Source organism: Dasypus novemcinctus, chromosome 18, assembly GCF_030445035.2.
Source record: "Dasypus novemcinctus isolate mDasNov1 chromosome 18, mDasNov1.1.hap2, whole genome shotgun sequence".
In the NCBI taxonomy this organism is placed as follows: Eukaryota; Metazoa; Chordata; class Mammalia; order Cingulata; family Dasypodidae; genus Dasypus; species Dasypus novemcinctus.
In genome coordinates, this window is record NC_080690.1 from 43,775,963 (window position 1) to 43,792,254 (window position 16,292).

General features: G+C 34.8%; 1 protein-coding gene across 3 annotated transcripts in view; it reads left to right on the forward strand.

The window, feature by feature from the left end:
- Positions 1–16,292, forward strand: part of ITFG1 (integrin alpha FG-GAP repeat containing 1) — a 268,529-nt gene that overhangs the window by 237,236 nt on the left and 15,001 nt on the right. Inside the window, exon 15 of one of the 3 annotated variants that reach the window (XM_004457051.4) lies at positions 6,818–9,473. The exons of the other annotated variants lie outside the window; for them this stretch is intronic. Within the exon in view, the coding sequence (XP_004457108.3) occupies positions 6,818–6,840 (23 nt within the window). The 3' untranslated portion in view covers positions 6,841–9,473. Of the gene's footprint in view, positions 1–6,817; positions 9,474–16,292 lie in introns of those variants that run through there. 3 annotated transcript variants of the gene reach the window in all.

The following is a 16,292-nucleotide window of genomic DNA, read 5'->3' on the forward strand; positions in this document are numbered from 1 at the left end:
ATGTCTCAGTCGTACATAAGTATATTTTTTTGCATATTAGTTTACTGATGTATATTGCTTTTTTATTTAAAGAAAGGCTTTTTAAAATATTTCATTCATGCTGTAGTCCATGCATAAATACATATTCTAAACAGAAAAGTGGCACTTGATGTATCTGGCTTATTCAGTACTATCATGAAAACCTTCCCCAGTTTTTAAAGAATGAAAATCCCTAGTTTAAATATTAAGTACAATCAAATCTAAGGAAATATTACCTGGTAAAATATACCTCTCATCCAGTTCTGTCCCACTGGTAGAGAACTCTCCACTCTCAAAAAATAATGTCCACATTTATGTATTTCAGAAGTTGCAGCCCTGATTTTCTCATAGACCACTACGTTTTGTTTACTGAGGGTCACTACCCATTAGTGGGTCATGAAATTAATTTAGTGGTCTATGCCCAGCATTTTTTACTTATTAGAATAAAAGAGAACAGTAGAAAATGTCAGAGTACATCAAAGATAGTAAAGTTAATTATTGTTTCATGAAAGTTATATTTTAGTTGTGTGTATGTGCATGTGTGTTTATACCAGCTGAGTTCTTATTATGAGCTGTGGTCAAAAAATTTTGAAAGTCCCTGCCAAAGAGAAACAACAATCCAGCAATAGTATATTCAAACATGGTCTTGGGGAGCAGATGTAGCTCAGGTGGTGGAGCATCTGCTTTGCATGTACAAGCTCCCAGGTTCAATTCCCAGTACCTCATGAAAAAAAAACAGCTCTTATTTGGGAGCAGATGTCGCTCCCTGGTACCTCCTTGAAAAAAAAAAAGGACTGACCTTTGCTTATAGACAGATTTTATCATACCCAAAATTCTGTGGTCTAACTCTATTTCCCAGCAATAGCCAAATCTTAATAGTGAGTTATATTATAAAGAAGCCATTAATTTTCTAAATAAACAATAGTTCCTTGTGACAGATCAAAAAATTAAAATCATACTCTATCATGAGCATTTTAGGAGCTAAATTCCTCTGGTTTTGAATCAAAGATTTTGGTTACTAATCTTGTAAATGAGCCAGAGATCTACAATAGTGATCCAAATTCCCTTAAAAAATGTTTCATAAGACTTTATTAGATTGGAACATGTTCGCAAAATTTTGTGGACTAGTGAGGTCACTTGTGAATAGTAACATTATTAGACTAAGAATTGTTTCCTACTTCTTAAATTACTCATTTGGCCCTATAATTTAAATCCAGTGGAAATTTATTCCGCTTTAGGCATCTTAAATTACAATTTGTTTATATAGTTTAGAAAGACATAAGCAACCCTTAACTTCTGTATACCCTTCATCTATTAAAAAAGTGGTATTAAGCAGTCACATGCCTCAAATGAAGAGCAGTTAAAAATATATGTCACAGCATATAGAAGGGTAAGGAAGCATTTGGACTAAGATTTAACAAAATTCATATTGATGGTGAACATGAGATAATTGAGGAAAATGAATAGTTTAACAAACTCATAAGTACACTGTCTTTCAATAATTATTATAACCATTCAAATTTCTCCATTTTAATTATTAAGTCTCAATTACCTCTTCCACAGTCAGAAAGCATTTGATTCTTTATGTTCATTTCTCACATCGATATTTTCTGAAATTAACTCCATAGAAGTATAGTCATGTTCCATTTATCCATATGTAATTACCCATAAATGAATTTTTTTAGTCCCATATTAATTTATTTAATCATTCAGCACATTTTAAATGGTCATACTCATAGCTCAGCCAAAAATCTTAGCCGGAGCAAAAATCATAATGCATAACACAAGCAAACAGGAAAATTCTTATGCCCTCTTATATCATCTATGACATGCTTCCTCTCTTAAAGAATGAATTTTTTCACCTTAATCTCATATCAGCTAAAGATCTAACAAGAATAGCTAAGTCAGCAGAAATGGTGTTGGGGCATGGGGTTTGACACAGTAGTGGTGATTTGTTTTCTTTCACTACAAAAAAAAAGGGGGATAGAGGGAAGAAAGAAAGGAAAGAAAGAAGTCATTGACAGGAGGAAGGGTATAACTCTATAGTATTGAATTAATGAATGAATGATAAGAAAGACAGAAATTCAGAGAAATTGAGGAAGTTTAAAAATTATTCAGCTGTTTAGCTGAGACCCCATTTGTGCAGATTCAAATGAGTCAAAGTCCTATTCTGGAAAAATATCAAAAGAAAGAAAATCAGACATTGTAGTGCGAACAAAACAGACATTTGCTTCATGAAATTGTATTTATAGACTGATGTGTAGTTTCGTATTTACAGTCAGTGTAGATCCTAATGCCAAAGGAAGAAATGCCACGTAACAGCTTTGGGAGCAGGAAGTGGAAGAAAGAATATAATTTGTCTATTTCTCCTTACATAGGCTTTGCTAGCAGATGTTTTGTCATTCCACAGTTGTAAATAATTCAACAAATCCCGTCTGCTGTGCAAGTATATTTAGTACAAAGGAATTTGATTAAAATCCCATTCATTGCTCAGTAATATTATTGGTACATTCTTTCTCATTGTCTTATTTAAGGACTTAACTATTTTCAATATCCATGTTTTCCTGTAAGCTCAGTGTCCAACAAAAGTCATAAAAAGCTACTATCAGCATTAAAGGTTAAAACTCACAAATACAAATATTATATATACAATGCCTATAAAATAAGCACTTAGTACATTAAAGAAATGCAAGAATGAAAAAAAATTCCTGAGACAATTCTTGCTTGCTTGCTTAAATATAATATTGCCGATACAAGGAATTATTTCCTATAAATTGAATCTAAATTGAAATAGAATAGTATTTGCAAAAAACTAGATACTGTATGTCCTAATTTAATTTTTTACCACTCCTTATCTTAAATTCATTATAATTAGAATATCATGTAAAGTAAAATAAGTGATTTAAAGAAGATGTACTGATTTAGTTAGAAATCACATTGTTTAGTAACTTATAAGTATTTGCCATTTTTAGGCACGCTCTGCCATGAAACAAATTCCAAATCTTTATTATCTCAAAGAGATGTCTTAGAAATACAACTGTAGAAAATAATATTTCTAAAGCCCAGCTCTGTTTATACCCTAAATGGCTTCCTACTGCCTAAGAATCAATGACTGCCATAACTGAACCTTACGTTACATTCCAGCCTTATCTTTCCCTATTCCCTTTGCACATCTTACACCTCAATCCAATGTGGTTTCCCATATTTCACAATATCCCTGCATGATCGCTCTTGTTATATTCATTCTACAGCTGAGGGAAATGAGACTGAGAGCTTAAATTACTTACTTTGTCACCCAGCTTTTAACTAGTAGAACTGGATTTAAACTGAGGACTATCTGACTGCAAAACCTACACAATCTTAACACTACACCAGTATTTTGTAAAAGGCTTGAAATATACAAAAAGGAGGAAATTATCTCTAAAAATCTTTGTTTCATTTAGTTTTAAAACATAGTAACTTTGTAAAGTGAAATAATGACCGCAGTTAAACAAATGCAAACTGTTGTTTCCTGATGTTTCTGTTCCTTTTTCTTTTTTTTAAGATTTTTTTTCTCTCCCCTTCCCCCGCCTCCCAGTTGTCTGCTCTCTCTGTCCATTCACTGTGTGTTCTTCTGTGACTGCTTCTATCCTTATCAGCAGCATCAGGAATCTGTGTTTCTTTTTGTTGCGTCATCTTGTTGTGTCAGCTCTCTGTGTGTGCGGCCGCCATTCTTGGGCAGGCTGCACTTTCTTTTGCGCTGGGCGGCTCTCCTTATGAGGCGCACTTCTTTCACGTGGGGCTCCCCTACGAAGGGGACACCCCTGCGTGGCACCGCATTCCTTGCACGCATAAAGACTGCACATGGGCCAGCTTCACATAGGTCAAGGAGGCCCAGGGTTTGAACTGTGGACCTCCCATGTGGTAGGCGGACACCCTATCCATTGGGCCAAGTCCACTTCCCCTGTTCCCTTTTCATTGCTTTAGGCTTTATGATTTCTACATTTCATGGGTCTTTCTCTCATGATTTCAGAAATATCACTGAGATTATGGGTACATTCCCTGACTTTTTGGAGGTTTGCAGATTCTACTTGATTTAGTAGTGGAGTAATAGTAAGATAGTCTATAATCCACTAATCCAATTATTTTAACAAATTGCTTGATGTTTATTCTTAAGGAATGTCATCATAATCTTTTATTTCCTAGGAGTTAGAGACTACTCCTAAGTAGTAATATTAACTAATACTGATTAGTAATTACTTTCCACCAGATACCATGCTAAGCACTTTACATGGATATTCTCATTCAATAGTATTGTAGTATGAAATTTCCTGTCAGGTTTGTCTATTGCATAAAATTTTTTAAAGATAAAATACATGAGATTAAAAAAACACTCTAAAATAGTATCATAATACTACATAGATTGAAGGAAAAGAAAGAAGAGAAAAGTTTCCAGTACAGTAAATACAAATCCTGGTGTTCTGCAGATATTTCTGTCTTTATTAAATCAATAAACAAAGACAAACATCAGTTTTCCTAATACATTTTGAAGAAAACAATGGGATTCACCTTAATATTCTTCATTTAAGACCAAAGAAATTACATTTTTAAGTTACACTATAAAAAATTCAGTCATTTTAATCAAAGAACTTGACCATATTTACAACTAAAATATATGAGATTCTATTAAATATACTTCATTTTGACTGTCTTCCTTCTGATATCATTAAATCCTTTTCATGTAAGCAGAACTACTTTTCAAAGTTTTCAGTAATAAATAGTACTGATGGTTTTATTGTAAAAAGCAGAAATGTCCTAATATGTGTTCTGGTTAAAAAATGCTTTTCTAGCTCATAAACTGATCACTTAAAAAAATAATAATAGAGCTTTCTGCCAAATGTTTATGAGGCTCTTGTTATTCTTTTAGGCAAAGCACTTATTATTTTGTTGTTTTGTTGATATTTGTATTTTATTGTTAGCATAGTCATAAATATTCAGAATGATAAAAATATCAAACAGTAGTACAAAGCTTATAATGAAAAATGCAGTTCCCTCATGGCCCAATATCCATTGACAACAACTTTCATCTCTTCTAGCTGTTATTTCTTTTCTTTATTATTCTTTAAAATGGTGATGTTATTTAATTTTTTTTTAGATAGTATCCATTTATTTCACACTATTAAGGAATAAGAATTTATAATTTACTCTCTTTTATCATTTATCCCCTCCTTCCTTACAATATAGTTTTAACTCATTTTTGGTTGATTCCATGTTGGCAGGTTTTCATTACTAAAAAGATGTTTTTTAGTTTGTTGGTTTGTTTACTGCTGAGCCAAGCAATATACTGAGTTTATTTCCTTTCTTAAAGACTTCTGTGTTTTTCTGCAATTAATTGCCTCTTTTATTACATTTGGTTGGTACTCATCTTTTTCTAATTTTCTGCAAAACTAAAATTGTCTGATAATCTATTAGTTCAATTTTTTTTTCGGGTAGTACCCCTGAAACTCTTCTTTCCATATTTGGCCTAGTACTCTAGTCTACCACCAAGCTGTCATCTTGGGTCCTCCTTTTGTGATATTATTCTCTTTACCTCCCTTATCTTTTTCATTCTTGCTTTACTCTGGCTCCTTCAGCTACCAATACACCTTTAGTGATCTCTTCTTATATTCTGCAATCTAAATGTTTTTGTTGTTCTTTTGATTCTTTCATGTCTGACCTCCATTCAGCTGTTAAGCCCATCCATTGACCTTTTAATTTCAGTTATGGTATTTTTTAGTTCAAAAATATTTTTTACTTTATATCTTTTATTTCATTTTTGAGGATTTTTATTTTTTCATTTGTTTCAAACATGTCTGTAGTTCTGTGTTGCAGTTTTTCATGCCTGCTTTTAAACCTTTGTCAGATAATTCTAACATCTCATCTCAGTGTTATCTATTAATTGTCTTTTCATTCATTTTGAGATCTTCCTGAGTTTTGGAAAAACAAGTAATTTTTTATTGAAATTTGGATTTTGTGGTATTATATTCCAAGACTCTTGATCTTATTTTAACTTTGTGTTTTAGCTTGTCTTCTCTGACACTGCTCAAATTTGAGAGGGGTGCACCATCTTGTTACTACCAGTTGGTAGTAGAAGTTCAGGTTTGACAACCAAGTAGACAGGGCACTGCTTGATACTACTAGACAGGAGTGGGAGTTCTGATCTCCCATGTAATCTTTTTGTCACATGTTGGCATTTCTTTTTTTTTTTAAGATTTATTTTTTTCTTTCACCTCCCTCTCTCCCCTCTCCCCCCCACTCTGGTTGTCTGTTCTCTGTGTCTATTTGCTGCGTCTTCTTCTTTGTCCTCTTCTGTTATTGTTAGCGGCACAGGCATCTGTGTTTCTTTTTGTTGCGTCATCTTGCTACGTCAGCTCTCCGTGTGTGGGGCACCATTCCTGGGCAGGCTGCACTTTCTTTTGCGCTGGGCGGCTCTCCTTATGGGGCGCACTCCTTGCACGTGGGGCTCCCCTATGCGGGGGACACCCCTGCGTGGCAGGGCCCTCTTTGCGCGCATCAGCATTGCACATGGGCCAGCTCCACATGGGTCAAGGAGGCTGGGGTTTGAACTGCAGACCTCCCATGTGGAAGACGGATGCCCTAACCACGGGGCCAAGTCCGCTTCCCGGCATTTCTTAATTATCAGCTTCTTCAGCTTGAAGTCTGCAGTATATGAGAAAAGAAAAATAAAAAGCCATGTTCCTGCTGGTCTACCTTCTTCTGCCCACATGATAGCTAAGGGTTTTATTTTATACAAAAAAGTATATCTTCTTTATCTTTTCAGAAGAGGAAGTTTGGCCTGAGTGATCTTTATCCAGAAGAAAACTTGCGGGTAAAAGTTTCTTGCCTGGAGGTTTTGTACTTCTAAGTTTAACTTTGCCTGTTCCTTTGAACACAAATGAAGCTTAGCTTCTCAAATAAGTGAATGTGGGGGGCGAGCCTCAAATTTATATGTCTTGGCATTACTCAAATACAATTCATTCCACAATATCAAAATTATTCTATTAAATCAATGTTCCTGCCTAAATATTTATATTCCTAAGTATAAAACTCTTACCCTTACTCTTATGAAATAGCGACCTCACTTTTCATAACATCTTTCCCTTTCTCAGCTTCTAGAATAAAGATAAATACAGTCCTCCATCTGGTGAGAGTTAGTTTATGCAGTGCCTACAAGCAATTTGTTTATTGATTCATTTGTGCATTGTGAGGAGAACATTGTAATTTACAAGGATACTGTATCACAAAGACAAAATGAAAGAATCCGTGATTAAGAGCCCTAGTACTAAACTTTTATAATACTCAAAATTCCATCTGAAATCCAGTAAGTGTGTGGTGGAAGGGTTTGGGTTTATACTGACTTAAACCCATTTTACTTGGATGGATAGCCAAAAATGTTTCAGGTTTGATTTGCAAATGGTTCATTCTCAATGATATACTTCCAGAGTGAAGTGTTTCAACATCCCTATTCCCATTCAATTATTTCTATTTGTGACGTAAAAAAGATTGATATGAGCAGAGTATATATATCTCAGCTTAATTATTTAAGACATGAAACAAGTATCTTTATGTGTGTATCTCTTTCCATTGATGCTCACAATTGGCCCTTAAATTAAATGAGAAAAAAACACATAGTAAATCAACAATAAAAATGATTTTAGCAGTTAAAATGAAATGTCTGCAAGGAAGACACTTAATATATGTGCTATTTTATTTTGTTTGGTATATTTCAGGCATAAAGGCATTTTGTTATTCTGTTCATATTTTGTGATTAGCCTTATAATTTTTAACTTGAAGCAAAATGGCTTTGACTATCAGGCATATTACCAATATATAAATTGCAACTCTATATCTATTTGTTTTAAAAGCACAATGGCTTGCAATTTTGATGTGGCATTTTACATAGTAGATCAGAACTCTACCATAAAAATCCATCAATCTTATTTACAATTAAAATAGTACAGAATTCTTTTTTGTTGTTGTTTTTATGGGTTTTTTTATTAAAGTTAATAGATTACAAGGAATGTTACATTGAAAAACATAAGAAAACAAAAAACATAAGAGGTTCCCATATAACACACTCCCCATCCCCCACCTCATCATTTTTGTAAACTGTGTTTTTTTTAAGATATATCCATCACAAAAAAAAATACATTAAAAAAAAAGAGGTTCCCATATATGCCTGATCCCCCCCACCCCACTCCTCCCACACCAACAACCTCCCTCATCATTGTGGCACACTCATCGCACTCATTGAACACATTTTGGGGCAGTGCTGCATTACATAGATAATAGTTTACCCTGTAGTTAACACTCCCCCAGTGCATTCAGTGGGTTATGGCAGGATATATAAAGTCCAGCATCTGACCCTGCAGTATCATTTAGGACAACTCAAAATCCAAAAATGCCCCCACATCACATCTCTTCTTCCCTCTCCCTATCCTCAGCAACTACCGTGGCCACTTTCTCCACCTCGATGCTAAAATTTCTTCTATTACTAGTCACAATAGTTTCATAGTAGAATATCAGTAAGTCCACTCTTGTCCATATTTTATTCCTACATTCTGTGGACCCAGGGATTGTGATATCTACTCCACCTCTAGACCAAGAGGGAGCTTAGATTCCACATGGATGATGGATGCAATTCCTCTGCTTGCATTTGTAGGCACTCTTGATTCCCTGGTGTGGTGGTTGACCATCTTCACCTCCCTGTTAACTGGCCTGGGTAAGACCAACTAACCAGAGAGTAGGAGTCGCCACTCTGCTGAGGCTCAGGGCCCTGCTGGCACATGGGCAGTCCAGAGATTCAAGTGTCAAAAGTATGCACCATCCCTAGCGCCAACCAGGTTCAGTAAAAGTGAGAGAAGAGTTGTGTAGAAAAGTCACATCTGAGTCCAGCTCCATCACACTCAGGAGCACAAATTCCAAAGTAGGGCCTCTGACATGGCACAGAACTCCAAATCCATCTGCCATGACCATATACCCTGTGGATCTCTGTAGCCTTCAGGAGAACCAGTATCTAGGGTTGTATCCACTTTGACTTTTTCTGGGGTCCTGCTGAGGCGTGCGTAAGCACAACCCTCTGATGACCTCTCGGCTCTTTTTGGAAGACTCTTAGCCATATAAACTCATTTGTCTTTGCCATTTCCCCCTTTTATTCAAGGTCAAAAAGCAGTTTTTAACACATGATCCAACATGTAGGCTGAGATATTTTGCTGGTCTGATAGTACAGAATTCTTAAAATCCAGCATTTCTTGCCCAGTAAGAAAATTGTCACCAACACCAGATTGTAAACAATAAGGGATCACTTTGATAAGCTTGAAATAATGTTATTTGGTTCTGTACATATTTTTAATTACTAAGTGTATTCAGAATTATTGTGCCAGGCTCCTTGATGAAGATACAAAGATGAATAATAAAAGACCAACTCTTTCCATAAAGGGCTAGTGAAATTACTGTCAAGATTTGCTTAAAACTTTACATCATTGTCAGATAAGATTATAATATAATTAATTATAAGAGAAAATATATTGAACATTCTTTTATAATACTTGTAAGAATTATCCTTCCCTCTCTCTCACCCTCCCTCCCTCCTTTTTTTCCTTTTTTCTGACTTACAGCTTCATCAGTTCATTCCACCTTGTTTTGTTTGGCTTTTTTTCATGATGCCCTACCATCAGCAAACTGAGAATAAGAATTTGGCACCAAGATAAATTCAGTATGAACAGTCCTAGATTGAAGGAATTTAAAAACTTGAAATTTACTCCCTAAATGTAAATGCTCTTCCCTCTCTTTTATTAATTTTAGAAAAGATGTTATATTTATTCTAGAAATAACTTTTGGGTCCACTATCAAGTATGCATTACAAATGTAATTAAATCTCTAGAGAATGTTCTCCCTATTGCAGTGGTTCATTGCTTTAAAAAAAATCCTGATGTCAACTGTTACTTGTGCATAGGATGAGAAAATTGAGCCAGGAATCTAGGAACTTGGTGACATATTACAGCTGTTTCTCTTCAAGGAATATTGTGTTTTTCTAGTATCTTTGATATTGATTGTCAAACTTTAGCATATATCAGAATCACCTAGAGAAATAATTAAAACAGAAATTGCTTCCCTCACCCCCATTTCCAGAGTTTCAATTCAATAGGTCTGGAAATTTGCATTATTGATAACTTCCCAGGCATTGTTACACTATTCCAGGGACCACATTTTGAGAACCACTGGAAATAATTTTTTACAAGTGAGAATATTCCTGAAGTTTGAAGTATAAATATATTTTCACTTCTTCTCTAAGATAAGGTATTTGCAGACTTATAATAACTCATTTGGCTTTTCTAGGTCCTCATAATTGACTTTTTTTGTCAGATGTAATAAAATTTAAGATTTCTATATAGGAAATAAAATTTTACTTACTAATCATTATCATCATCACTTTTGTTATCATTTGCTTACGTACATGTCATTTTCTTATAAAAAATAAAATATTATAGATTACTTGTTTTTAATTTGTAACCCCTACTATGTGGAAATGTAAATTATAATCAGTGACCCCTGTGATTTTGAAATCCCATTTAAATTTTCAGTAGTAAATTGTGAAACTTTCAAATAATCAGATATGGCATTCTAAACTCACTGATAAATTTGGAGGCAAATATTGTGACCCCAAGGTTATTGATCTTGTAATACAGAGAATTCAGATAGTTTTATGGTTGATGGATGAATAATTTTGCCATTTTCTTTGTTAGATCTGATTCATTGTGAGAGATCCAATATTTTCATGTTTTCTTAAAATTAAACCAGTAACAATGGCCTGATTTCACTACCTACAAAAATGAAATCTCCTGTCCCTATAAGAAGAAATTATATTAGAAAGCTTATCACATCTTTACTTTCCCTGATTTGAAATATAAATCAATGAGACAATATGCTAAAGTAAAATCAGGGAAAAGAGTTTAGTATGTATTCATTAAAACTGGCCCCTATACTTTTATGGGTTTTACCACCAGGAGCCCTAGCAGGTTCTCACAATAAAGAGCCAAGAAAGGTCCCTGATTGTCTCTGGTCAAAGGGAGGGGAAATTCACCATTTTGAAATATGCTGAGAGCTTTCTCCAGAAGCCTAGACTCTGGGGCAATGGCTTTACTCCAGAGCCTTATCCACCTGGAGTAAGAGCATTTACCCAACTCCAGACCCTCTAGCCTTCTTGTTTCATCTAAGGCCAGGGCTAGAGGAGGGGGCAACTAAGAAACAATTGTGAAGCTCAAAGCTCAGGGCAACAGGCCCAGTAAAGGCTGAGAGGTTATAGAATGCTTCCCCTCCCCCACATTTTAACACCATGCCAACAGGGCTTGAGTATAATGAGAGGATTTCAGATGAACATGAAAATTAAGAAAAAAATCTAAAGTAAATGCTAGAAATCAGAAGCACTATAACCTATGAAAAATGCCTTTGGTAGGCTCATAATTAGATTGGAAACAGCTGAGGAAAGAATCAGTGTGCTTAAAGATGAGTCAGTAGAAATGTCCCAAACTGAAATACAAAGAGAAATGATGAATGAAAACAATAGAATGGATCATCCAAAAACTGTAGAGCAATTTCAAAGGATGAAAACATGCATGTAATTGAAGAACCAGAGTAAGAAAAAAGAAATAAATGCCATGAATTTTTGAAAATTAATGGCAAACACTAAACAACATCCAGAAAGCTCAGAAAACACTAAGTAGGGTAAATACCCAAAAAATCTGTACCTATGCATTTTGAAATAAGCCAGAGGGAAAAAGCACCTAGAGGAACAAGGATAAGAATTAGAGCAGACTTGTCAGAAACCATGCAAGCAAGATGAGAGGGGAGTAAAAGAATAAAACTACCAACCTAGAATTCTATTACCTAGGAAAATTGTCCTTCAAAAGTGAAGAAGAAAAAAAGGGAAGGAGAAATAAAGATTTCCCCAGACAAACAAAAACAGAAAATTCATTGCCAGAAGCTCTGCCCTGCAAGAAATTTTAAAAGCTCTTCAGGGAGAAGGAAAATGGCATATATTAGAAAATGGCATATATCTAATATATGGAGGAGAACTGGAGAAGGAATAAATAAAGGTTAAATCTTTTCTTTTTTTATTCTTAGCTGATATAAAAGATAACTAGTGTTTAATAATAATGACAATGTATTGGGTGCTTATAGCATATGGATAAATGAATGACAGCAAAGTCATAAGGGATGGGAAAGAGAAATTGGGATTACTCTATTATTTTTTAAAATTGGTTCTTTCCTGAAAATCATGATCAAGCGTCTTCCCTTACCACCAGCTTTGTATGATGGCTCCTGTCAGTGAAAAAACAGGGGGCTTAAACTTATTATATTCTTTTTTCTAAAGGTAAAATCATAACTTTGAAACATTTCTAAATTTTTAGAGAACCAAATAGATAAAGATTAAATGAGGGAAAAGGATAATAAAACAGAAAGATACTTATAAGGACAAATGTATAAAGTAAGTATAAGCAAGGAAATAAGGACACAAAAGCAAGAGAATAAATAGAAAATGGTACGAGAATGATTGAAAATTGACAGGTGCAAAGTTTAGGGACTTGAGAATCTTTTGTAATGTGTGTGTTTTTTGAGGGTGGGGGCTGTACATATAAACAGTAATCTCCACAGTGGGCTGTTATATACAGATTTATTTTATTACTATTATTATTCAAAAATAATTTATAAGCTACAATTCTAGGTAATCCACTCCTTAAAGAAAGGAGAATATAATCAGGATTCATCTAACTTTGGGAAAAAGAAAATTTCTGCCTTCTTTCAAGTGAACTATATATTAACTCCAGTCTTAATATAATAAACATGGGGATGATTTTGACACATGAAATAATATTGTTACAACCATACATTTATTTAAAGCCTTGTAATAGCAAATGAATGAATGAAAGAGGTTGATGTGGAAGAAGTGGGGGTATATGGGAACCTCTTATGTTTTTTAATGTAAAATTTTGTGTGATCTATGTATCCTTAAAAAAAGATAATTATAAAAAAATAAAACCTACCTTAAAAAAATAAAGGCTTGTGATAACTAAATAAAATTGAGTTGAAACTATAAGATAAGCTCCAGTAACTAATAAAATAACTTAGTAGCAAATAAATAATAGGTTGAGTAGCAACAAAAGAAACATTGTAATAATATAGTTACAAGATGAATTATGTGATTACTAACTCAGACTTAGTCTGTATATGTAAATATTTCCATAAATAACCAGACTTGTGTGTGAGCGTATGTATTTTGGTGGGACGGGTCATTATTAAATACTAGAAATGATTCTTTTTCATTTCAACAGTGGTTAAAGATCTGTTATACATTTATAATTTTTAAAAATCTGCACCAAAATATTCAATTTTCTTTTTCCTCCATCTCCCTCTCCTTGTTTTTTTACTTATATTCTGAAGTTGGCTGACATTGATGTTATCAATGGTTTTAAATATGGTCCCTTCCCAGAAATCACATAATCTAAATAGAAAGCAAAGGTGGGGTTCCCCAGAAATGTGCTCGGAGAATAGGGAATAAGCTCATGAAGAGCTGTTATTTTTGATCACTTGACATCTTTAATATGAATCATATTTCCATGTGTGGTTGTGAGGATTTCAGAAAATAATCATAAAAGTCTGTCTTGAGGAATTTGTTAAGAGGAGGTGGCAACAGGGCCTGAGATGGGAAGGAAGAGACAGTTTTAGGCAGCATAAAAGAATTTGCAAAGATGGGTGTGTCAGTACTAATAAAAAGATGTTTTGAGCAGAGCAGTCTTGAGTGGATAGGAAAAGGAAAGAAATCCAGAAGGTGAGACATTAAGGTTTAAAAAAATACACTCACTGTCACAACTTAAGTCATGTTCTTAGGAAGATACACTTGAAAAAGATGGCTTTGCTAAAGGAAAAAGTTATAAGGTATTTTTATTTTGTGTTCAATGTCTTTTGATAGCCAACTAATTACCTCCAGGTGTCTCCAAGTTGAATAACATGTGATAGCTACCTAGTCTAAAGAACATTTATTTAAAAATAGCCTATCTTGCAATCTGGAATTTAAATAACCTTCTTTCACATTTGGTTTGTAAAGAAAATACGTGTCTTTATCCCTGTTTCATAACTAAGAAATTTTACTCCTTTGTGCTTTTTTTAAAAAAAGATTTATTTATTTATTTCTCTCCCCTTCCCACCCCCCACCCCCAGTTGTCTGCTCTCTGTGTCCATTCGCTGTGTGTTCTTCTGTGACCGCTTCTATCCTTATCAGCAGCACTGGGAATCTGTGTTTCTTTTTGTTGTGTCATCTTGTTCTGTCAGCTCTCCATGTGTGCGGTGCCATTCTTGGGCAGGCTGCACTTTCTTTCGGGCTGGGTGGCTCTCCTTAGGGGGTGCACTCCTTGTGCGTGCGGCTCCCCTATGCGGGGGACACCCCCGCGTGGCACGCACTCCTTGCATGCATCAGGACTGCGCATGGGCCAGCTTCACACTCGTCAAGGAGGCCTGGGGTTTGAACCGCGGACCTCCCATGTGGTAGGCAGACGCCCTATCCATTGAGCCAAGTCTGCTTCCCCCTTGTGCTTTTTGTCACTACTGAAAAAGGCAGTTTATCACAAAGTGGCATGGCCCATTAGTTAATGGTTTGCCTTGTGGAGAGGTGTAGATCTCTAACATGGAAAATGAGATACATTACGGGATAAGCCAAATTTTCCCATTTAATTCATACTACACTGTCCACTTTGGAAACCAGAGTTTATCTTCTTTAATCAGTGACAAATGAAATTTAATTGTACATAACCTCAGAAAGTGTACCTCCATAATTCAGCTCTGTAAAGGAGCACTGACTATTAAATTGGAACTCCACAAGTAATAACAATTTGGTTTTATGAGCACTATGAATTGCTTTTCTTGTTTCTCTTTGCATTGTTTTTAACATGCATTCACACTGGCCTTTTATCATTCCTTCATTGGACATATTGTGTCCATCAAGCTATAGAAAAGCAGGAATCAAAATCAAACTACTCAGTGTCTCAAAAGATAAATATGGAGTTACAAGCCTCATAGTTCAGGGCCTGTTTCTCTGTAGCAGCCCCTATTGCTGGAGAAAAAGCGTCCCAGATACCCTCAGGACTTTTCGGTCTTTGGGGCACGGCACAAATTGAGGTGAGGGAAGAGGGAGGAAAATCCCCTGGGTCCCTGGAGGATTAATTTATTCAAAAAGGAAAAAAATAGAAAAATATACTCAACATGCAAAAGTTTTGTGAGGAAAATGAAGGAAAGTCACAGAACATGTCAAAGGCTGAGGAAACCTACCCTTTGGAAGATACACCATCAGAGGCAGAAGGAAATCCTCATCGTTACAGAGAAGGTGTAAGCCAGGAAGCAGAGGGAAACCTTAGAGGAGAGCTACTTCAACCTGACCAAGGATTTAAAGAGGATACTCCCATTAGGCATTTGGACCCTGAAGAAATGATAAGAGGAGTAAATGAGTTGGAAAGGCTTAGGGAAGAGATAAGAAGAGTAAGAAGCAAGTTTGTGATGATGAATTGGAAGCAAAGACATTCACACAGCCATCCTTATCCTGTATGCTTTAGGCCTTGAGTTATTTTTTTGTCTCATATTAAATTCTGGCACCTGCTTTCTTTTTTGTTAACATTTTCTCATGTATCTTTGACCTATGTTTTACTTTGAATCATCTGGCAATATTTTGTTTTAGGTAGTTTCTTTCTTACCAACATCTTGTTGGATTTTGTATTTTTGAACCATTCTCCAAGTCTGTTTTTCAGTTGGGTAATTTTCATACATATGCGTGAAAAGATGTTTTTCCATATTATAAAATAAACATAACATGTTATAAAACAGTGTATTAAATATCAGCTCACATATATAGGATAAAATTCCAAACTATGTGTTTGTGTGTGTATACATACATACATATATCAATAACTTGACTGCTTATTTCTGAATGGTGTGAGATTTTGGTTTGTTTGGGTTTGTTTTTTTTCTTATATGTATTTTTATTGAACACATTACTTATGTCACACATACAAAGAATTAAGGATTTTTTTACACATAAGTCAATTAAATAGTTTGCAACCGGTGTATAAGGATTAATGAGGGCACTTAAACTCATAATGAAAGAACTATAAGCAAAAAGATGTAAACCTCACATTATCTCTGGGTTTCTTAGCCAGAGGAATAAAATTGGCAATTACAGATTATATATATATATATATATATATGTATGT